Here is a 25,355-nt window from a genome sequence, read left to right on the forward strand (position 1 = left end):
AGTAAACAAACAAAGGTTCCTAAATATGTATGCAGTAACATATTGTGTCATTTATCTACCTGTTATTTTGTCAACATTATGAGGGACAAACTGTAAAAATTGATTATTAATCTACTTATTAATTTACTGATAATATCTGCTTATTTTCTGTTTTAACATGTTGTATCTACACTTCTGTTAAATGTCCCTTTGGGACAGAGGACCCCTATTGTATTTCTAAGGTTTTATTGTTATTATTATACCGCCACCACTTTGAGCTGTTATTTGACCCCCTTGAAATGCTTCAAAACTCACCAAAATTTTACACACACATCAGGACTGGCGAAAATTGCGATATAATCAAAAAACCAAAACCCAAAACACAGACAAAAGTGCTTGTAACTTCCGTTAGGAATGTCGGAGAGACATGAAACAAAAACCTCTATGTAGGTCTGACTTAGACCTAGATTTCATACATTAACCTCCTTCAGCAAAAATCAACAGGAAGTTGGCAAAAACAGCTTCAAAACAAAAGTTTCCTAAAAAAATTTCATTTTTGCCTCTTTGAGCTGTAATTTGACCCCCTTGAAATGCTTCAAAACTCACCAAACTGGACACACACATCAGGACTGAAGAAAATTGCGATGTAATGAAAACAAACAAACAAACCCCAAAACTAAAAATGGAGCTCTAGCGCCCCCTAGGAATAAAACACAGACAAAACTGCTCCTAGGAAAAAAACACAGACAAAACTGCTTGTAACTTCTGGTAAGAATGTCGTAGAGACATGAAACAAAAACCTCTATGTAGGTCTCACTTAGACCTACATTTCATTCATTTACATCCTTCAGGAAAAATCAACAGGAAGTTGGCAATTACCCCCTCAAAACAAAAATTTTGTAAAAAACCTGTCACCTTTTTTCAAACATTATCTCCTCTAGGCGCGTTTGTTGTGTCGGCTTCAAACTCAAACAGGAAAGAGATTGAACCCTTCTAAATAAAAGTTGCGGAAAGAGTTTTTCTAACTGCTCCGGTTTTGATTTTACGAGCCTTCAAAGAACTGCGGCGCTGATGCTGCTGCGGTGCTGCCGTCTCAAAATGGCCGCCTAAAAGCAAGGTACTTGAACTCCTCCACTTGGGGCAGGGTCTCCTTCCCAACCCGGAGATGACACTCCACCCTTTTCCGGGCGAGAATCATGGACTCGGGACTTGGAGGTGCTGATTCTCATTCCAGTTGCTTCACACTCAGCTGCGAACCGATCCAGTGTGATCTGAAGATCCTGGCCAGATGAACCCATCAGCCACATCATCTGCAAAAAGCAGAGACCTAATCCTGCAGCCACCAAACCGGATCCCCTCAATGCCTTGACTGCGCCTAGAAAATTCTGTCCATAAAAGTTAGGAACAGAATCGGTGACAAAGGGCAACCTTGGCGGAGTCCAACCCTCACTGGAAACGTGTTTTTGCCGGCAATGTGGACCAAGCTCTGGCACTGATCATACAGGGAGCGGACCGCCACAATCAGACAATCCGATACCCCATACTCTCTGAGCACTCCCCACAGAACTTCCGAGGGACACGGTCGAATGCCTTCTCTAAGTCCACAAAGCACATGTAGACTGGTTGGGCAAACTCCCATGCACCCACAAGGACCCTGCCGAGAGTATAGAACTGGTCCACAGTTCCATGACCAGGACGAAACCACACTGTTTCTCCTGAATCCGAGGTTCAACCATCCGGCGTAACCTCTTCTCCAGTACACCTGAATAGACCTTACCAGGAAGGCTGAGGAGTGTGATCCCACAATAGTTGGAACACACCCTCCGGTTCCCTTTCTTAAAGAGAGGAACCACCACCCTGGTCTGCCAATACAGAAGCACCACCCCTGATGTCCACGTGATGCTGCAGAGTGTTGTCAACCAAGACAGCGCGACAGCATCCAGAGCCTTAAGGAACTCGGGGCGGATCTCATCTACCCCCGGGGCCTTGCCACTGAGGAGTTTTTTAACTACCTCAGCAACCTCAGCCCAAGAAATAGGGGAGCCCACCACAGATTCCCCAGGCACCGCTTCCTCATAGGAAGACGTGTTGGTGGGGTTGAGGAGGTCTTCGAAGTATTCCCTCCACCGTTCCACAACATCCGCAGTCGAAGTCAACAGAACACCATCCGCACTATACACGGTGTTGACAATGCACTGCTTCCCCTTCCTGAGGCGGCGGATGGTGGTCCAGAATCGCTTCGAAGAGATCCGGAAGTTGTTTTCCATGGCTTCTCCAATCTCCTTCCACGTCCAAGTTTTTGCCTCCGCGACCGCTGCTTGGCTTGTCGGTACCTGTCCGCTGCCTTCGGATTCCCACGAGCCAAAAGAAGCCCATAGGACTCTTTCTTTAGCTTGATGGCATCCCTCACCGCCGGTATCCACCAAGGGATTTTGGGATTACCGCCACGACAGGCACCAACTACATTGCGGCCACAGCTCCAACTAGCAGCCTCGACAGTAGAGGTGCGGAACATGGTCCACCTCCCTCCCTCGTGACAAGTTCAAAGTTCTTCCGGATGAGGGAATTGTAACTCTCTCTGACAGGAGACTCTGCTAAACGTTCCCAGCCGACCCTCACAATGTGGTTGGGTCTGCCAGGTCTGTCCGGCATCCTCCCCCACCATCGCAGCCAACTCACCACCAGGTGGTGATCGGTAGAAAGCTCTGCCCCTCTCTTCACCCGAGTGTCCAAAACATTAGGCCGCAAATCCGATGACACAACTCCGAAGTCGATCATGGAACTGCGACCTATGGTGTCCTGGTTTCAAGAGCACACATGGACACCCTTTTGTTTGTACATGGCGTTCGTTATGAACAATCTGTGACAATAACAAAACACCACTCGGGTTCAGATCCGGACGGGCATTCTTCCCAATCACGCCTCTCCAGGTTTCACTGTCGTTGCCAACATGAACGTTGAGGTCCCTCAGTAGGACAAGGGAATCACCCGGGGGAGCACTTTCCAGTACTCCATCGAGTGTACCCAAAAAGGGTGGGTATTCTGAACTGCTGTTTGGGGCGTAAGCACAAACAACAGTCAGGACCCGTCCCCCCACCTGAAGGTGGAGGGAGGCTACCCTCTCGCCCACTGGGTTGAACTTCAATGTGCAGGCTTTGAGCCGGGGGGCAACAAGAATTGCCACCCCAGCCCGTCGCCTCTCACTGCCGGCAACGCCAGAGTGGAAGAAAGTCCATCCCCTCCCAAGAGAACTGGTTCCAGAGCCCTTGCTTTGCGTCGAAGTGAGTCTGACTGTAAGGCTCCTTCCCCCCAGTAAGGGGGAAGGAGCTAGCTTATGTAGCCGAGGATCGGACCGCTAAGTGCCCTGCCTTCGGCTGCAACCCAGCTCACATCGCACCCTACCTCTATGGCCCCTGCTTAAGGTGGTGAGCCCATTGGAGGAGGGAGCCACATTGACCTCCTCAATCCCACCAGGCCCATCGTGCCCCACCTCCGGGCCTGGCTCCAGAGGGGGGCCCGGTGACCCGCGTCCAGGCGAGGGAAATCTGGGTCCTTTATTTATTTTCTTCATAGAGGTCTTCGAGCTGCTCTTTGTCTGATCCCTCACTTAGGACCTGTTTGTCTTTGGAGACCCTACCAGGGGCCATGGAAACCCCCAGACAACATAGCTCCTAGGATCATTAGGACAATCAAACTCCTCTACCACGATAAGGTGGCAGCTCAGAGAAATAGTCAAACAGAAAACAGGTGAGGGGAAATGCTCTGGGGCTGAAGTGGGAAAACCAATAATAAGACCGGAAGACCCGCCAAAATAAAAGCACAGGACAGAAACTAGCACAAAACACCGGAGAACACGAACAAAACCCAACATAAGACATTATTTTTCTTTCTTTTTTTGCAAATGAAAATGGCGAAAACAAAATTTTTGCCCTCAAAGCCTTCCTGTGTCCAGAGACTTACTCCCAAGAGTTTGTCAACAATAACAAACGCAATCCCGTTGAAAATGTTGTAATAATAAGGTGAGGGCGGTCGCATTTTTCCCCCCTCCCGTCTTCTCCTTGCTTGCTCTCTTTGTCTTGTCTCGTCTACACTTTTTGTTTTGAAGACTCTTTTTTTGCGCTGTCCTCCAAATCCAAATGTAAGACATGGAATTGTGGACTCTCGACTCAATTGACAAAATATTTTAGATGAGGAAAAGAGGTTCTGGGGAGAATGGCTGCCCTGATGGAACCATTACCTCAGTGATGTTAAGGAGATAACTCCCGAATAAATAAGAGGAGCAGGTGGGACTGTACCTTAGAGCGTAGGGTGCAACTGCAACTGAGTGTGCAGCCCAATACGTTTCTCCTCATGAGCAAAATTCAACTCTGTCTCTGCTTGATTCCTTGCTTCTTGTCTCGTTTAATCGATTGGTGTTCGAACCTGACAATTTTCATGTACATTTTGGGTGACCCATTCAGTGGACTGGTTGCATTACCCCTCCCTTCAGAAGCAGCCTCAGTGATGTTAACGAGGGAACTACCGAATAAATAGAGGAGCACGTGGGACTGTACCTTAGAATGTAGGGTGAAACTGCAACTGAGTGTACAGCCCAATACGTTTCTCCTCATGAGCAAAATTCAACTCTGTCTCTGCTTGATTCCTTGCTTCTTGTCTCGTTTAATAGATTGGTGTTCGAACCTGACAATTTTCATGTACATTTTGGGTGACCCATTCAGTGGACTGGTTGCATTAACCCTCCCTTCAGAAGCAGCCTCAGTGATGTTAACGAGGGAACTACCGAATAAATAGAGGAGCACGTGGGACTGTACCTTAGAGTGTAGGGTGAAACTGCAACTGAGTGTGCAGCCCAATACGTTTCTCCTCACGAGCAAAATTCTACTCTGTCTCTGCTTGATTCCTTGCTTCTTGTCTCGTTTAATAGATTGGTGTTCGAACATGACAATTTTCATGTACATTTTGGGTGACCCATTCAGTGGACTGGTTGCATTAACCCTCCCTTCAGAAGCAGCCTCAGTGATGTTAACGAGGGAACTACCGAATAAATAGAGGAGCAGGTGGGACTGTACCTTAGAGCGTAGGGTGAAACTGTAACTGAGTGTACAGCCCAATACGTTTCTCCTCATGAGCAAAATTCAACTCTGTCTCTGCTTGATTCCTTGCTTCTTGTCTCGTTTAATCGATTGGTGTTCGAACCTGACAATTTTCATGTACATTTTGGGTGACCCATTCAGTGGACTGGTTGCATTATACCTCCCTTCAGAAGCAGCCTCAGTGATGTTAAAGAGGGAACTACCAAATAAATAGAGGAGCACGTGGGACTGTACCTTAGAGTGTAGGGTGAAACTTCAACTGAGTGTAAAGCCAATACGTTTTTCCTCATGAGCAAAATTCAACTCTGTCTCTGCTTGATTCCTTGCTTCTTGTCTCGTTTAATCGATTGGTGTTCGAACCTGACAATTTTCATGTACATTTTGGGTGACCCATTCAGTGGACTGGTTGCATTAACCCTCCCTTCAGAAGCAGCCTCAGTGATGTTAACGAGGGAACTACCGAATAAATAGAGGAGCACGTGGGACTGTACCTTAGAATGTAGGGTGAAACTGCAACTGAGTGTGCAACCCAATACGTTTTTCCTCATGAGCAAAATTCAACTCTGTCTCTGCTTGATTCCTTGCTTCTTGTCTCGTTTAATAGAGTGGTGTTCGAACCTGACAATTTTCATGTACATTTTGGGTGACCCATTCAGTGGACTGGTTGCATTAACCCTCCCTTCAGAAGCAGCCTCAGTGATGTTAAAGAGGGAACTACCGAATAAATAGAGGAGCACGTGGGACTGTACCTTAGAGTGTAGGGTGAAACTGCAACTGAGTGTGCAGCCCAATACGTTTCTCCTCACAAGCAAAATTCTACTCTGTCTCTGCTTGATTCCTTGCTTCTTGTCTCGTTTAATAGAAAGTTTGGTGTTTGAATCTCACATCCATCATGTATATTTTGGGTGTCCCATTCAGTGGACTGGTTGCATTAACCCTCCCTTCAGAAGAACCCTCAGTGATGTTAACGAAGGAACTACCGAATAAATAGAGGAGCATGTGGAACTGTACCTTAGAGTTTTTTTGATTGATTGATTGACTGATACTTTTATTAGTAGATTGCACAGTTCAGTACATATTCCGTACAATTGACCACTAAATGGTAACACCCGAATAAGTTATTCAACTTGTTTAAGTCGGGGTCCACGTTAATCAATTCATGGTAAAGTGTAGTGTGGAACTGCAACTGAGTGTGCAGCCCAATACGTTTTTCCTCATGTGCAAAATTCAACTCTGTCTCTGCTTGATGGGGTTGGTGAGGGGGGTTTGGGGGAGTTTTTTTTTCTTCTTTTTTTTTTTTGGCATGAAAAGGGGAGGTTTTTAGGGTTGGTGCACTAATTGTAAGCGTATCTTGTGTTTTTTATGTTGATTTACTAAAAAAAAAAAAAAATTAAAAAAATACATAAAATTCATAAAAAATTATTCTGCGGCCCGGTACCAATCGAGACGCGGCCCAATACCGGTGGTTGGGGACCACTGCCTTAGAGCGTAAAGTGAAACTGTAACTGAGTGTGCAGCCCTATACGTTTCTCCTCATGAGCAAAATTCAACTCTGTCTCAGCTTGATTCCTTGCTTCTTGTCTTGTTTAATACATTGGTGTTTGAATCTTACAATTTTCCTGTACATTTTGGGTGACCCATTCAGTAAAAAACTGAATTCCTTTCAGTTTTTTTTTTGTTTTTTTTTAGGTGGTCTGTCATAACTGTTTTAGAACTCTATGGGACATTGTGACTTTTGGTATTAGTGTTCCGGAAAAAAAAATGGAGGCAAACACATACTGTACAGCTAAATGTGTATATATAATTTATACTATTATTTATATTTATATATTTATATTTATTTATATTATTATTTATTTTGACTCCCCCCCGGAGTCAAAATATTTGCCCAGCTCTGCTTTTGTGGGGCGGTATTAGGTTGTGAGTTCAAACCCCGGCCGAGTCATACCAAAGACTATAAAAAAAATGGGACCCATTACCTCCCTGCTTGGCACTCAGCGTCAAGGGTTGGAATTGGGGGTTAAATCACCAAAAATGATTCCCGGGCGCGGGCCACCGCTGCTGCTCACTGCTCCCCTCACCTCCCGGGGGGTGATCAAGGGTGATGGGTCAAATGCAGGGAATAATTTCGCCACACTTAGTATGTGTGTGACAATTATGTGTACTTTAACTTTTAACTATATAGTTCGGGTTGGTAGAGTGGCAACTTGAGGGTTCCAGGTTCGATCCCTGCTTCTGCCAACCTAGTCACTACCTAAGTGTCCTTGGGCAAGACACTCTACCCACCTGCTACCAAGCCCACCTGCACTGGTTTAAATGTAACTTAGATATTGGGTTTCACCATGTAAAGCGCTTTGAGTCACTAGAGAAAAGCGCTATATAAATATGAGAAAAGTTACATTAACATGAGGATCGCATGGTTGGCGAAACGAGAACAGACTCCGTCGACTTTCCGCAGCGGCGGTCCCTGATCAACACGATTTGACAGCTGTCTCAGTTACGTGGTTTCTTTTTTTTTTTTTCTAGAAGCGATACACACGTCGACTTCGGTATCCTCAGTTGCTAAATGAAAAAAAAAAAAAATCCCCAAGAAGGATCTCCCGGAGACTACAAGACGGAGTCGACACGTACCTGTGTCCATCTTCCCGTCCTGGGCGGCGGGTCCCTCTGGGATGACGCTCTTCACCTGCAGGAACTCGTCAGGCTCGTCGCCTCCGATTATGGTGAAGCCGAAGCCCATGTTGCTCTTCTGCAGGCCCGTGGACAGGAAGGTGCCCTTCAGCTGGGTGGGGTCCCTGGTGAAGGGCGGCTTTTCTGGAGGGGAGACAAACCCGGGTGGGAAGTTTCCAGATTATAAGGCTGACTGGAATCTCCCACTATTATGTTGGATCCACTATGGACTGGACTCTCACTATTATGTTAGATCCACTATGGACTGGACTCTCACTATAATGTTGGATCCACTATGGACTGGCCTCTCACTATAATGTTGGATCCACTATGGACTGGACTCTCACTATAATGTTAGATCCACTATGGACTGGACTCTCACTATAATGTTAGATCCACTATGGACTGGACTCTCACTATATTATGTTAGATTCACTATGGACTGGACTCTCACAATATTATGTTGGATCCACTATGGACTGGACTCTCACTATTATGTTAGATTCACTATGGACTGGACTCTCACACTATTATGTCAGATCCACTATGGACTGGACTCTCACTATTATGTTAGATCCAATATGGACTGGACTTTCACTATTATGTTAGATCCACTATGGACAGGACTCTCACTATCATGTTAGATTCACTATGGACTGGACTCTCACACTATTATGTCAGATCCACTATGGACTGGACTCTCACTATTATGTTAGATCCACTATGGACTGGACTCTCACACTATTATGTTAGATCCACAATGGACTGGACTCACTATTACGTTAGATCCAATATGGACTGGACTCTCACATTATTATGTTGGATCCACTATGGACTGGACTTTCACAATATTATGGACTGGAATCTCACACTATTATGTTAGATCCACTATGGACTGGACTCTCACACTATTATGTTAGATCCACTATGGACTGGACCCCCACTATTATGTTAGATCCACTATGGACTGGACTCTCACACTATTATGTTAGATCCACTATGGACTGGACTCACACTATTATGTTAGATCCACTATGGACTGGACTCACACTATTATGTTAGATCCACTATGGACTGGACTCTCACTATTTATCAACAACACCCAGAAATGCCGCCGGCTTCGCTGGGCCCAAGCTCATCTAAGATGGACTGATGCAAAGTGGAAAAGTGTTCTGTGGTCGGACGAGTCCACATTTCTAACTGTTTTTGGAAAATGTGGAGTCGTGTCCTTCAGAACAAAGAGGAAAAAAACCATCAGAACTGTTCCAGGCGCAAAGTGTAAAAGCCAGCATCTGTGATGGTATGGGGGTGCATTAGTGCCCAAGGCATGGGTAACTTACACATCTGTGAAGGCACCATTAATGCTGAAAGGTACATACAGGTTTTAGAGCAACATATGTTGGCATCCAAGCAACGTTATCATGGACGCCCCTGCTTATTTCAGCCAGACAATGCCAAGCCACGTGTTACAACAGCGTGGTTTCATAGTAAAAGAGCGTGGGTACTAGACTGGCCTGCCTGTAGTCCAGACCTGTCTGCCATTGAAAATATGAAGGCTAAAAAATATGAGAAGGGAGACTGTTGAACAACTTAAGCTGTACATCAAGCAAGAATGGGAAATAATTCCACTTCAAAAATGTGTCTCCTCAGTTCCCAAACCTTTACTGAGTGTTGTTAAAAGGAAAGGCCATGTAACACACTGGTAAAAATGCACCGGGTGACAACATTTTTGCAATGTGTGATCATGATTATTTGCAAAAAAAATTAAATTTCTCAGTGGAACGTGGTGCATCTGCCCCGCTCTTAACAACGCCGAGCGAGGACGGCGCTTATGTGGGCGACACGGCGGTGCGGCGTACCTCTGTATATGGCGGGCAGCGGGAGGGCGGAGAGCCCTTGACTCTGCATCTGTCTCTGCTGCTCCAAGCGCCGCTTGGCCTCCAGAACCGGGTTCTCAAACTGAGTCCTGCGGTTGATGTGACTGCAAATAAAATCAACTGTTAGCACAAACCGGAGTAGACTTGGTTGAAGAAGAACTGTACTTTTTTGGGGAATGTTTCCGGTTGATTTGGGTAAGCACCCCATTAATTCGGCATAGCTTGACTCATAAGTTCCAGATGTGCAGCGTGACCGTGTCGCCCTCCCTCGGCTTCCGTCTGCTCCAACGTTTAAGCCTCTTTGTTGTGCTCGCTTCTGGTAGCAGCAGTTCATCCTCAGTATATTCAGGTTCAAAAAGATAAAGTAGTGAATCCTCAATTGTCCAAAAGTAGTCTTCGCTGTCTGTTACCACTCGCGTTTAATTCTGGGAGTAGGAACGCATTTGTTGCAGGTAGTCGGGAAGTGCAGTGTGTATATTGTACTTATTACATACAGTATTGTTATTACATTATATATGTATTTGCAGTGTTTATATTGTACATATTACATATTGTTATGAAGGTGTCTGCTACTACATTTTATATATATATATATATATATATTTATAGTGTGTATATTGTACATATTACATATTGTTATGAAGGTGTCTGTTCCTATATATATATCTATATATATATATATATATATATATATATATATATATAAACACACATATATATATATATATACTTGCAGTGTGTATATTGTACATATTACATATTGTTATGAAAGTGTCTGTTACTAAATTTTATATATATATATATAGTTGCAGTGTGTATAATGTACATACTACATGTTGTTATGAAAGTGTCTGTTATTACATGATATATATATATATATATACTTGCAGTGTGTATAATGTACATACTACATGTTGTTATGAAGATGTCTATTACTACATTATATACATACTTGCAGTGTGTATATTGTACATATTTCATATTGTTATGAAAGTGCCTGTTACTAAATTTTATATATATATATATATATACTTGCAGTGTGTATATTTTACGTGTTACATATTGTTATGAAAGTGTCTGTTACTACATGATATATATATATATATATATATATATATATATATATATATATACTTGCAGTGTGTATAATGTACATACTACATGTTGTTATGAAGGTGTCTATTACTACATTATATACATACTTGCAGTGTGTATATTGTACATATTACATATTGTTATGAAAGTGTCTTTTGCTGTATTATATATATATATATATATATATATGTACTTGCAGTGTGTATAATGTACATGTTACTAATTGTTATGAAAGTGTCTGTTACAACATTATATATATATATATATATATATATATATATATATATATATATATATATATATATATATATATATATATATATAAATGTGTGTGTGTGTGTATTGTGGACTGTAACGTAAAACAGGTGAAAGGTTGTACAATTTGAAATTTAATATGACTCAAAAGTATTTGGTACTGGTACCAAAATATTGGTATCGGGACAACCCTAGTCCCAATGCAAGCAGACAGTACCAGGAAACGGTGACAATAAAATCAGCTGCATCGGTATGGAGGTATTTTTGTTTTTGTTTTTGGCACCAGCATGGACTGTCTAGTGTAAAACAGCTGAAAGGTTGTACAATTTGAAATTTAATACAACTCAAAAGTTTTGGTACCGGTACCAAAATATTGGTATCGGTACAACCATAGTCCCAATGCAAGCAGAAAGTCAGATTCTCGAACTGCTAAGTTCTCAAGGCAATTTGTGTCTCCAGGCAAAGGCCGTTAAAAAAACAATTCTATAAATATTGCAGCGCTTAGTGAGGCGGACATAAATAAAGTTTTGGCATTTTGCTAACCCGCGGCCATTAAAATTGTGGAGTTTTGACAGGAGTGTGAAGACAAGAAGAAGAAGAAAGTCAACAACATGCTTCTTACTCCACATAGTAGCTGCCGTAGATGGGGTCGTCGATCTTCTCCCAGCCGTAGGGCAGCTCTGAGGACCAGAACACAAGGAAGGGAGTTAGTTTGTGGTTGGGGAGTCAAGAACCATGCCGAGACCTGGGAGACCGGCTGTGTCCCAAAGTGACAGGAGACACTTCAGGAACAGTCCCAAGAGAAAAGTAGCCCTGACCAGGACCTAGTCTTTACATGATCTGACTAGGATGAAGTCACAAGATCTGATCAGGACCTAGTCCTAACATGACCTGACCAGGATGAAGTCTTTACATGACATGACCAGGATGAAGTCTTTACATGACCTGACCAGGACCTAGTCTTTACGTGACATGACCCGGATGAAGTCTTTACATGACCTGACCAGGATGAAATCTTTACATGACCTGACCAGGATGAAGTCTTTACATGACCTGACCAGGACCTAGTCTTTACGTGACATGACCCGGATGAAGTCTTTACATGACCTGACCAGGATGAAGTCTTTACATGACCTGACCAGGATGAAGTCTTTACATGACCTGACCAGGATGAAGTCTTTGCGTGACCTGACCAGGATGAAGTCTTTACATTACCTGACCAGGACCTAGTCTTTCCATGACCTGACCAGGATGAAGTCCTTACATGACCTGACCAGGATGAAGTCTTTACATGACCTGACCTGGATGAAGTCTTTACATGACCTGACCAGGACGTAGTCTTTACATGACCTGACCAGGATGAAGTCATTACATGACCTGACCAGGATGAAGTCTTTACATGACCTGACCAGGATGGAGTCTTTACATGACCTGACCAGGATGAAGTCTTTACATGACCTGACCAGGACGTAGTCTTTACATGACCTGACCAGGATGAAGTCTTTACATGACCTGACCAGGACGTAGTCTTTACATGACCTGACCAGGATGAAGTCTTTACATGACCTGACCAGGACCTAGTCTTTACATGACCTGACCAGGATGAAGTCTTTACGTGACCTGACCGGGATGAAGTCTACATGACCTGACCAGGATGAAGTCATTGCATGACCTGACCAGGATTAAGTCTTTACATGACCTGACCTGGATTAAGTCTTTACATGACCTGACCAGGATGAAGTCTTTACATGACCTGACCAGGATGAAGTCTTTACATGACCTGACCAGGACCTAGTCTTTACATGACCTGACCAGGATGAAGTCATTACTGACTTGACCAGGATGATGTCTTTACATGACCTGACCAGGATGAAGTCTTTCCATGACCTGGCCAGAACCTAGTCTTTACATGACCTGACCAGGATGAAGTCTTTACATGACCTGACCAGGATGAAGTCTTTACATGACATGACCAGGATGAAGTCTTTACATGACCTGACCAGGATGAAGTCTTTACATGACCTGACCAGGATGAAGTCTTTACATGACCTGACCAGGATGAAGTCTTTGCGTGACCTGACCAGGATGAAGTCTTTACATTACCTGACCAGGACCTAGTCTTTCCATGACCTGACCAGGATGAAGTCCTTACATGACCTGACCAGGATGAAGTCTTTACATGACCTGACCTGGATGAAGTCTTTACATGACCTGACCAGGACGTAGTCTTTACATGACCTGACCAGGATGAAGTCATTACATGACCTGACCAGGATGAAGTCTTTACATGACCTGACCAGGACCTAGTCTTTACATGACCTGACCAGGATGAAGTCATTACTGACTTGACCAGGATGAAGTCTTTACATGACCTGACCAGGATGAAGTCTTTCCATGACCTGGCCAGAACCTAGTCTTTACATGACCTGACCAGGATGAAGTCTTTACATGACCTGACCAGGATGAAGTCTTTACATGACATGACCAGGATGAAGTCTTTACATGACCTGACCAGGATGAAGTCTTTACATGACCTGACCAGGATGAAGTCTTTACATGACCTGACCAGGACCTAGTCTTTCCATGACCTGACCAGGATGAAGTCCTTACATGACCTGACCAGGATGAAGTCTTTACATGACCTGACCTGGATGAAGTCTTTACATGACCTGACCAGGACGTAGTCTTTACATGACCTGACCAGGATGAAGTCTTTCCATGACCTGACCAGAACCTAGTCTTTACATGACCTGACCAGGATGAAGTCTTTACATGACCTGACCAGGATGAAGTCTTTACATGACATGACCAGGACCTAGTCTTTACGTGACATGACCCGGATGAAGTCTTTACATGACCTGACCAGGATGAAGTCTTTACATGACCTGACCAGGATGAAGTCTTTACATGACCTGACCAGGACCTAGTCTTTACATGACCTGACTAGGATGAAGTCACAAGATCTGATCAGGACCTAGTCCTAACATGACCTGACCAGGATGAAGTCTTTACATGACATGACCAGGACCTAGTCTTTACGTGACATGACCCGGATGAAGTCTTTACATGACCTGACCAGGATGAAGTCTTTACATGACCTGACCAGGATGGAGTCTTTACATGACCTGACCAGGATGAAGTCTTTCCATGACCTGACCAGGATGAAGTCTTTACATGACCTGACCAGGATGAAGTCTTTACATGACCTGACCAGGATGGAGTCTTTACATGACCTGACCAGGATGAAGTCTTTACATGACCTGACCAGGACGTAGTCTTTACATGACCTGACCAGGATGAAGTCTTTACATGACCTGACCAGAACCTAGTCTTTACATGACATGACCAGGATGAAGTCTTTACATGACCTGACCAACTGATTCAGAACATTCAAGTGTTTGTTTTTGTTTATTTTACCATTTTCAATTTTTTTTTGCTATTTATTTATTTATTTTTCCCCAGGGTTGAATGACTAGTCTTCTTCTACTCGCCCCAGTGCTGCGTCACTGTGACACACATGCCTCACTGGCGCCCCTTATGGGGTGGTGGGAGTACTGCATATATGATCAAGCCGAGTTTGAATCTTTTCAGAATATGTCTGTCGTAAAATGAAATGTAATAAATAGAGACCATATAACCGCAGCCTTCTGACGGACACACACACGCACGCACACACACACACACACACACACACACACACACACACACACGGACCCACAATTCCCAAACGCTATTAATTTTTTACAATTACTATGACTTCATGCTGTAATGTAATTATGGACAGAGTTGTCATCTTGATATCACTGATGTGTGTGAGTGTGTGTGTGTGTGTGTGTGTGTGTGTGTGTGTGTGTTCTGGTATTTCTACCCTTCTTGAGAAACCAACAAGGAAAAGTACCTTCCATATGAGGAGGTGTGTACAACAAATACTAGAGTCCGTGAACATTGCCCCAAAGTCGGGATTTTTTTTGTTGATTTAATGTGCATACAAAAGTAAACATTGACATGCGTTGAGTAAAATGCCAACTTTTATTATAATACTGCCAGAATTCAAAGTTTTTCTTGTGAAATTGTGACCTTTTTCTTGTGAAATTCCAATATATTTTTCACAACAAGTTTTTTTATATTTGCATAGTATGTATATATTATTAATGATGTAAATACACATTTTTATATATCTAGAAAGGGTGGTCCTAAAGAGGGAGGCATTACTCGGAAGTCTCAAGAAGGTAAAAATACAAAAATGTGTGTGTGTGTGTGTGTGTGTTCTTGTATTTCAGCCTTTCCTGAGACATCAACAAGCAAAAGTAGCTTCCATATGAGGAGGTGTGAACAAGTAAGGACATAAATCATGGTCCCAATATGGAAAAACAACATTGTATCAAATAGAGAGCCAAATACTAGAGTTTGTGAACATTGCTCCAAAGTCAGGGTTTTTTTTGTTGATTTAATGTGCATACAAAAAGTCAACATTGACTTGCTTTGAGTAAAATTCCAACTTTTATCATAATATTGCAAACAATTTTCAGTTTTTCTTGTAAAACTTTGACTTGCGCAAAGTAAAATGACAACTTTTGTCATAGTACTGCCAACATTCGGAGTTTTTCTTGTGAAATTCCGACCAATTTTTCACAACAAGCTTTTTTATATTTGCATAGTATGTATATATTATTCATGTTGTTAATACAAATATGTATATATCTAGAAAGGGTGATCCTAAAGAGGGAGACATTTTTCTCAGGTCTCCAGAAGGTCAGAAATACATAAATGTGTGTGTGTGTGTGTGTGTATATGTGTGTGTGTGTGTTTGTTCTTGTATTTCTACCCTTATTGAGACACCAACAAGGAAAAGTAGCTTTCATATGAGGAGGTGTGAACAAGTTAGGACATAAATCGTGGTCCTAATACGGAAAAAACATCGCATCTAATAGAGAGCCAAACACTAGTAGCCGTGAACATTGCTCCAAAGTCAGGATTTTGTTGTTGATTTAATGTGCATACAAAAGTAAACATTGACTTGCGTTGAGTAAAATTCCAACTTTTATCATAATATTGCAAAAAAATTTCAGTTTTCAGTGCTGAGTAAAATGACGACTTTTATCATAATACTGCCAACATTCTGAGTTTTTCTCGTGAAACTGTGACCTTTTTCTCGTGAAATTCCAACTCACTTTTCACAACAAGCTTTTTTATATTTGCATCATATCTATATATGTATATATATTAATGTTGTAAATACAAATATGTATATATCTAGAAAGGGTGGTCCTAAAGAGGGAGGCATTTTTCTCAGGTCTCCAGAAGGTCAGAAATACATAAATGTGTGTGTGTGTGTTCGTTCGTGTATTTCTACCCTTATTGAGACACCAACAAGGAAAACTATCTTCCATATGAGGAAGTGTGAACAAGTTAGGACATAAATCATGGTCCCAATATGGAAAAAAACATTGCATCTAATAGAGAGCCAAATACTAGAGTCCGTGAACATTGCTCCAAAGTCAGGATGGTTTTTGTTGATTTAATGTGCATACAAAAGTCAACATTGACTTGCGTTGAGTAAAATTCAAAGTTTTATCATAATATTGCAAAAAATGTTCAGTTTTTCTTATAAAACTTTGACTTTGTTGTGTAAAATGACGACTTTTATCATAATACTGCCAACATTCTGAGTTTTTCTTGTGAAATTCCAACTCATTTTTCACAACAAGCTTTTTTATATTTGCATAATATCTATTTATCTATCTATATCTATATATATATATATATATATATATAGATATATATATACAGGGTTTCCCACACATTCATTTATTTGTGGCGGCCCGCCAGGAAAGAATTACGGCCGCCACAAAAAAAAAAAAAATAAATAAAAAAAATAATAATTACAAAAAATTGTTTTTATTAAAGCAATGGGACTCTGTCTGTGAATGGAGCTTGTAGTTACATATTATATAAATATGTAAATATTCTATAGATATGTATATAAATATGTACATAAAGTGTTGTAACTATATTCCAACTCCGCGTTCTTCTTGGTCATCGCCCCCACCCCCCAATACCCCCTTCCCCCGCCGCCCGACCACACCACCACAAATATATGCCTGACCTGTGGGAAACACTGATATATATATATATATATATATGTATATATATATATATATATATATATATATATATATATATATATATATATATATATATATATATATACATATATATATATATATATATATATACACATACATACATATATTAATGTTGTAAATACAAATATGTATATATCTAGAAAGGGTGGTCCTAAAGAGGGAGGCATTTTTCTCAGGTCCCCAGAAGGTCAGAAATACATAAACGTGTGTGTGTGTGTGTGAGTCCGTGAACATTGCTCCAAAGTCAGGAATTTGTTGTTGTTGATTTAATGTGCATACAAAAGTAAACATTGACTTGCGTTGAGTAAAATTCCAACTTTTTTCATAATATTGCAAAAAATGTTCAGTTTTTCTTGTAAAACTTTGACTTGTGCTGAGTAAAATGACGACTTTTATCATAATACTGCCAACATTCTGAGTTTTTCTTGTGAAACTGTGACCTTTTTCTTGTGAAATTCCAACTCACTTTTCACAACAAGCTTTTTTATATTTGCATAATATCTATATATATATTAATGTTGTAAATACAAATATGTATATATCTACAAAGGGTGGTCCTAAAGAGGGAGGCATTTTTCTAAGGTCCCCAGAAGGTCAGAAATACATAAACGTGTGTGTGTGTGTGTGAGTCCGTGAACATTGCTCCAAAGTCAGGAATTTGTTGTTGTTGATTTAATGTGCATACAAAAGTAAACATTGACTTGCGTTGAGTAAAATTCCAACTTTTTTCATAATATTGCAAAAAATGTTCAGTTTTTCATGTAAAACTTTGACTTGTGCTGAGTAAAATGACGACTTTTATCATAATACTGCCAACATTCTGAGTTTTTCTCGTGAAATTCCAACTCACTTTTCACAACAAGCTTTGCATAATATCTATATATATATATTAATGTTGTGAATACAAATATGTATATATCTAGAAAGGGTGGTCCTAAAGAGGGAGGCATTTTCCTCAGGTCCCCAGAAGGTCTGAAATACATAAACGTGTGTGTCTGTGTGAGTCCGTGAACATTGCTCCAAAGTCAGGAATTTGTTGTTGTTGATTTAATGTGCATACAAAAGTAAACATTGACTTGCGTTGAGTAAAATTCCAACTTTTTTCATAATATTGCAAAAAATGTTCAGTTTTTCTTGTAAAACTTTGACTTGTGCTGAGTAAAATGACGACTTTTATCATAATACTGCCAACATTCTGAGTTTTTCTTGTGAAACTGTGACCTTTTTCTTGTGAAATTCCAACTCACTTTTCACAACAAGCTTTTTTATATTTGCATAATATCTATATATATATTAATGTTGTAAATACAAATATGTATATATCTACAAAGGGTGGTCCTAAAGAGGGAAGCATTTTTCTAAGGTCCCCAGAAGGTCAGAAATACATAAACGTGTGTGTGTGTGAGTCCGTGAACATTGCTCCAAAGTCAGGAATTTGTTGTTGTTGATTTAATGTGCATACAAAAGTAAACATTGACTTGCGTTGAGTAAAATTCCAACTTTTTTCATAATATTGCAAAAAATGTTCAGTTTTTCTTGTAAAACTTTGACTTGTGCTGAGTAAAATGACGACTTTTATCATAATACTGCCAACATTCTGAGTTTTTCTCGTGAAATTCCAACTCACTTTTCACAACAAGCTTTGCATAATATATATATATATATATATATTAATGTTGTGAATACAAATATGTATATATCTAGAAAGGGTGGTCCTAAAGAGGGAGGCATTTTTCTCAGGTCCCCAGAAGGTCAGAAATACATAAACGTGTGTGTGTGTGAGTCCGTGAACATTGCTCCAAAGGCAGGATTTTGTTGTTGTTGATTTAATGTGCATACAAAAGTAAACATTGACTTGCGTTGAGTAAAATTCCAACTTTTATCATAATATTGCAAAAAATGTTCAGTTTTTCTTGTAAAACTTTGACTTGTGCTGAGTAAAATGACGACTTTTATCATAATACTGCCAACATTCTGAGTTTTTCTCGTGAAATTCCAACTCACTTTTCACAACAAGCTTTGCATAATATCTATATATATATATATATTAATGTTGTGAATACAAATATGTATATATCTAGAAAGGGTGGTCCTAAAGAGGGAGGCATTTTTCTCAGGTCCCCAGAAGGTCAGAAATACATAAACGTGTGTGTGTGTGAGTCCGTGAACATTGCTCCAAAGGCAGGATTTTGTTGTTGTTGATTTAATGTGCATACAAAAGTAAACATTGACTTGCGTTGAGTAAAATTCCAACTTTTATCATAATATTGCAAAAAATGTTCAGTTTTTCTTGTAAAACTTTGACTTGTGCTGAGTAAAATGACGACTTTTATCATAATACTGCCAACATTCTGAGTTTTTCTCGTGAAATTCCAACTCACTTTTCACAACAAGCTTTGCATAATATCTATATATATATATATATATTAATGTTGTGAATACAAATATGTATATATCTAGAAAGGGTGGTCCTAAACAGGGAGGCATTTTTCTCAGGTCCCCAGAAGGTCAGAAATACATAAACGTGTGTGTGTGTGAGTCCGTGAACATTGCTCCAAAGTCAGGATTTTGTTGTTGTTGATTTAATGTATATACAAAAGTAAACATTGACTTGCTTTGAGTAAAATTCCAACTTTTATCATATTATTGCAAAAAATTTTCAGTTTTTCTTGTAAAACTTTGACTTGTGCTGAGTAAAATGACGACTTTTATCATAATACTGCCAACATTCTGAGTTTTTCTTGTGAAACTGTGACCTTTTTCTTGTGAAATTCCAACTCATATTTCTCAACAAACTTTTTTATATTTGCATAATATCTATATATATATTAATGTTGTAAAGACAAATATGTATATATCTAGAAAGGGTGGTCCTAAAGAGGGAGGCATTTTTCTCAGGTCCCCAGAAGGTATGAAATACATAAATGTGTGTGTGGTCTGCATCAGCATCACCTCACATGACCGTCCTCCATCCCGCAGACCCCTTCCCACTCCAAGCCTCGCTCCGTGAGCCACCTTAAAACGTGGACCCAACTCGCCTGCCCTCCCCCCCCGAAAGTGAACGGGAGACAGTTTCCATGGCAACCCCCAGTCTTGGGCTCAGTCTTGTCTGTGTTTCCTGCCGCTGCCGTGTGCCTCGCTGCATTCTTATGAGTCCGTGTTTGCGCCGACATGAAACCAAACGAGCCGCGGTATGTTTGTGTAAGGCATCAACGCAATTGTGTGTGTGTTTGCGACACACGTGTGTGTGTGTTTGTGGGAATACAAAGTCCATTAGATGACTCATCTGTTCATCCTCCACAAACAAGCAGACTACGTTCAATGACCCCACGTGACTCGCTAAACACAACACAGCATTTATCACAGGACTTTTCCCTAAGACCCACCCCCCGGTTACTGTTGCTAAGGAGCAACACTATAAAGGAGGTGGTCTCTAATTAGTTACTAGGGGTGTAACGGTAGGAGTATTTGTATTGAACCGTTTCGGTACGGGGGTTTCGGTCCGGTGTACCGAACGAGTTTCCACACGGACATATTAGGTAGCGCACCGTGTGTTGTGTAAACAATGCAGAGCGAGGGACAACACACGGCAGGCTGGCAGCGACCGGGCTAGGACAACATGCAAAAGCCAGAGCTGGAAGAGCCTCCTTCCTCGTTAACATCTCGCCTTTGGGAACACTTTGGTTGCGCGGTGCGATACAATAATGAAGGACGGAGGTTTGCCGACATTGTTGAGCAGCAGTAGGGTACGCTTCTGCCAACACGTCAAATATGCTAACTCCTTTGAAGCGTCACCACCAGTCTCCTCGGCGAGTCAGGCAGGGCTGAAGCAATAACAAATCTTTTTATAGCAGTAGATTTAAGATCATCCATCCCTCCATTTCCTACCGCTTGGTCCCGTTTGGAGTAGCAGAGGGTTGCTATATTGCATGAAAAACTAGATTTTGACCCACTTCTATGGTGGAAGAACAATAGGCTCATATAACCTCTTACTGCCAAGTTAGCCAGGCTGGGGAGGGGGTGTTGATGAACGTGAACCCCGACTTAAACAAGTTGAAAAACCTATTCGGGTGTTAGAATTTAGTGGTCAATAGGTAGATGGATAGATAGTACTTTATTGATTCCTTCAGGAGAGTTCCTTCAGGAAAATTAAAATTCCTGCAGCAGTGTACAGAGTTGAGATCAATTTAAATAAAATTAAAAAGTAAATAATGGGGGTTTAAATGGAAACAAAATAGAGAAATATTACAATAAGAATAAAAAATTGTTATTGTACGGAATTGTTACTGTACTGTGCAATCTGCTAATAAAAGCATCAATCAATCAATCAATCAATCAATCAATCAATCAATCAATCAAAAAAAGCACTTTATATAGAAAGGTTTTGTTAAGAAACCATTCTGAGCCTTATCTTATTTGGTTTTTATTTTATATATGTTGACCACATTAACCTTGGCAATGGACCCTGTGTGTATATGTATGTAATGCCATTGTTTACAAATTTGGTAAATAAATAACCCAAAAATTTATATTTTGTTGTTTTCTTACTGTACCGAAAATGAACCGAACCGTGACCTCTAAACCGAGGTACGTACCGAACCGAAATTTTTGTGTACCGTTACACCCCTATTAGTTACTATGGTCAATAATGTCAATATTCAGTGTTTTATCCTTCATAGCTAATATTGTGCAGTGATTTCTCCAAATTTGGTGGACAAAATGAGATAAAGAAAGGGGTGGTGGCATGAAACAGGTCTTTCTGTGGCAGTGTCGGAGAAAGTTGTGCATGTAAACAAACTACGATGAGTTCAAGGATCGCTGAAATTTGTAAGACAAGTCGGTGCTTGCCAAATACTCTCATCAGTGAAGCATGTATAACATAAACAGTGGGATTTCTCACAATTAGGAAGGTTTGTGTCATGTTTGACCTCCTACAGAAAATATATTAAAACAAAAAAAAAGGTTATTTTCTTCATATTTTTCCATTTTTACACATCTCTGAAAGAGGTCAAGGGCGGAGCTAAAGAGCCGGAGGAAACAACATCTACAGTTTCCAATAACAATTTGAAATGTGGTCTAAGACCACAGAACACTTTTCCACTTTGCATCAGTCCATCTTAGATGAGCTCGGGGCCCGGCGAAGACGGCGGCGTTTCTGGGTGTTGTTGATAAATGGCTGTGGCTTTGCGTAGTAGAGTTTTAACTTGCACTTTCAGATGTAGCAACCAATTGTAGTTACCGACAGTGGTTTTCTGAAGTGTTCCTGCGCCCATGTGGTGATATCCTTTACACACTGATGTCGCTTTTTGATGCTGAGGGATCCAAGGTCCGTAATATCGTGGCTTACGTGCAGTGATTTCTCCAAAAACGCGGAACCTATTGATGATATTACAGACCGTAGATGGCAAAGTCCCTAAATTCCTTGCAATAACTGGTTGAGAAACGTTGTCCTCAAACAATTTGCTCAGGCATTTGTTGACAAAGTGGAGACCCTCGCCCGTCCGTCCTTGTTTGTGAACGACTGAGCATTTCATGGAAGCTGCTTTTATACCCAAACACGGCAGCCACCTGTTCCCACCAGGACATTAGGGGAACAAATTCCAAGTAACAAAGACTTATTTTAGAGTTATTTGGACACTAGGGGAACAGATTCTAAGTAACAAAGACTTTATTTAGTTATTTGGACACTAGGGGAACATTCTAAGTAACAAAGACTTAATTTAGAGTTAGTTGGTTAGGGTTGGGGTTGGGGGTTAGGGTTAGTACGGTGAATATGTTCCCCATACTAAAGTGTTAGCGGCTTGCTGGTTGTATAATAAGGCCACGCAGAATAAGGGATGAATAAGTACATAATAATGACTAATTCATTGCCAATATGTTACTAATTTGCACATTAATAAGCAACTAATTAATGGAGAATATGTGTTCCCCATACTAAAGTGTTACCAAAACTTGGGTTAGGGATAGAAGGTTAGGGTTAGGGTTGTATAATAAGGTCAAGCAGAATAAGGCATTAATAAGTACTTAATAATGACTAATTAAGAGCCAATATGTTACTAATTTGCATGTTAAAAATCCACAAATTAATGGTGACTATGTTCCCCATACTAAAGTGTTACTAAAACTTGGGTTAGGGTTCGGGTTGTATAATAAGGCCAAGCAGAATAAGACATTAATAAGTACTTAATAATGACTAATTAGAGCCAATATGTTACTAATTTGCGTGTTATTAAGCAACTAATTAATGGTGAGTATTTGTTCCCCATACTAAAGTGTTACCAAAACTTGGGTTAGGTTTAGGGTTGTATAATAAGGCCAAGCAGAATAAGGCATCAATAAGTACTTAATAATGACTAATTAAGAGCCAATATGTTACTAATTTGCACATTAATAAGTAACTAATTAATGGAAAATATGTGTTCCCCATACTAAAGTGCTACCAAAAATTGGGTTAGGGATAGAGGGTTAGGTTTAGGGTTGTATAATAAGGTCAAGCAGAATAAGAAATTAATAAGTACTTAATAATGACTAATTAAGAGCCAATATGTTACTAATTTGCATGTTAAAAATCAAATAATTAATGGTGACTATGTTCCCCATACAAATGTGTTACCAAAACTTGGGTTCGTTTTAGGGATAGGGGGTTAGGTTTAGGGTTGTATAAAAATGACTAATTAAGAGCCAAAATGTTACTAATTTGCATGTTATTAAGCAACTAATTAATGGTGAGTATTTGTTCCCCATACTAAAGTGTTACCAAAACTTGGGTTAGGGTTACAAGGTTAGGGTTGAATAATAAGGCCAGGCGGAATAAGGCATTAATAAGTACTTAATAATGACTAATTAAGAGCCAATATGTTACTAATTTGCATGTTAAAACTCAACTAATTAATGGTGAGTATTTGTTCCCCATACTAAAGTGTTACCAAAACTTGAATTAAGGTTACAGGGGTAGGGTTTTACAATAAGGCCATGCGGAATTAATAAGTACTTAATAATGACTAATTAAGAGCCAATATGTTACTAATTTGCATGTTAAAAATCAAATAATTAATGGTGACTATGTTCCCCATACAAATGTGTTACCAAAAATTGGGTTCGTTTTAGGGATAGTGGGTTAGGTTTAGGGTTGTATAAAAATGACTAATTAAGAGCCAAAATGTTACTAATTTGCATGTTATTAAGCAACTAATTAATGGTGAGTATTTGTTCCCCATACTAAAGTGTTACCAAAACTTGGGTTAGGGTTACAACGTTAGGGTTGAATAATAAGGCCAGGCGGAATAAGGCATTAATAAGTACTTAATAATGACTAATTAAGAGCCAATATGTTACTAATTTGCATGTTAAAACTCAACTAATTAATGGTGAGTATTTGTTCCCCATACTAAAATGTGACCAAAACTTGAATTAAGGTTACAGGGGTAGGGTTTTACAATAAGGCCATGCGGAATTAATAAGTACTTAATAATGACTAATTAAGAGCCAATATGTTACTAATTTGCATGTTAAAACTCAACTAATTAATGGTGAGTATTTGTTCCCCATACTAAAATGTGACCAAAACTTGAATTAAGGTTACAGGGGTAGGGTTTTACAATAAGGCCATGCGGAATTAATAAGTACTTAATAATGACTAATTAAGAGCCAATATGTTACTAATTTGCATGTTAAAACTCAACTAATTAATGGTGACTATGTTCCCCATACTAAAGCGTTACCAAAACTTGGGTTAGGGTTACAGGGTTAGGGTTTTATAATAAGGCCATGCAGAATAAGGCATTAATAAGTATTTAATAATGACTAATTAAGACCCAATATTTTACTAATTTGCACGTTAATAAGCAACTAATTAATGGAAAATATGTGTTCCCCATACTAAAGTGTTACCAAAATTTGGGTTAGGGTTACAGGGTTAGGGTTGTATAATAAGGTCAAGCAAAATAAGACATTAATAAGTACTTAATAATGACTAATCAAGAGCCAATATGTTACTAATTTGCATGTTAAAAATCAACTAATTAATGGTGAATATGTTCCCCATACTAAAGTGTTACAAAACTTGGGTTAGGGTTTTATAATAAGGCCATGCGGAATAAGGCATTATTAAGTACTTAATAATGACTAATTAAGAGCCAATATGTTACTAATTTGCATGTTAATAAGCAACTAATTAATGGTGACTATGCTCCCCATTCTAAAGTGTTAACGAAAATTTGTAAAGGATATTTGAGAGGTTT

At 40.1% G+C, this 25,355-nt stretch overlaps 1 protein-coding gene across 12 annotated transcripts in view; it reads right to left on the reverse strand.

The window, feature by feature from the left end:
• LOC133549093 (membrane-associated guanylate kinase, WW and PDZ domain-containing protein 2-like) overlaps window positions 1-25,355 on the reverse strand; it is a 292,488-nt gene that overhangs the window by 76,407 nt on the left and 190,726 nt on the right. For all 12 annotated transcript variants that reach the window (XM_061894219.1, XM_061894221.1, XM_061894216.1 and 9 more), the window contains exons 7-9: window positions 11,592-11,649; window positions 9,602-9,723; window positions 7,704-7,886 (exon numbers count right to left, since the gene is read on the reverse strand). In XM_061894219.1, the coding sequence (XP_061750203.1) occupies window positions 7,704-7,886; window positions 9,602-9,723; window positions 11,592-11,649 (363 nt within the window). The remainder of the gene's footprint in view (window positions 1-7,703; window positions 7,887-9,601; window positions 9,724-11,591; window positions 11,650-25,355) is intronic.

Source organism: Nerophis ophidion, linkage group LG03, assembly GCF_033978795.1.
Source record: "Nerophis ophidion isolate RoL-2023_Sa linkage group LG03, RoL_Noph_v1.0, whole genome shotgun sequence".
NCBI lineage: Eukaryota > Metazoa > Chordata > Actinopteri > Syngnathiformes > Syngnathidae > Nerophis > Nerophis ophidion.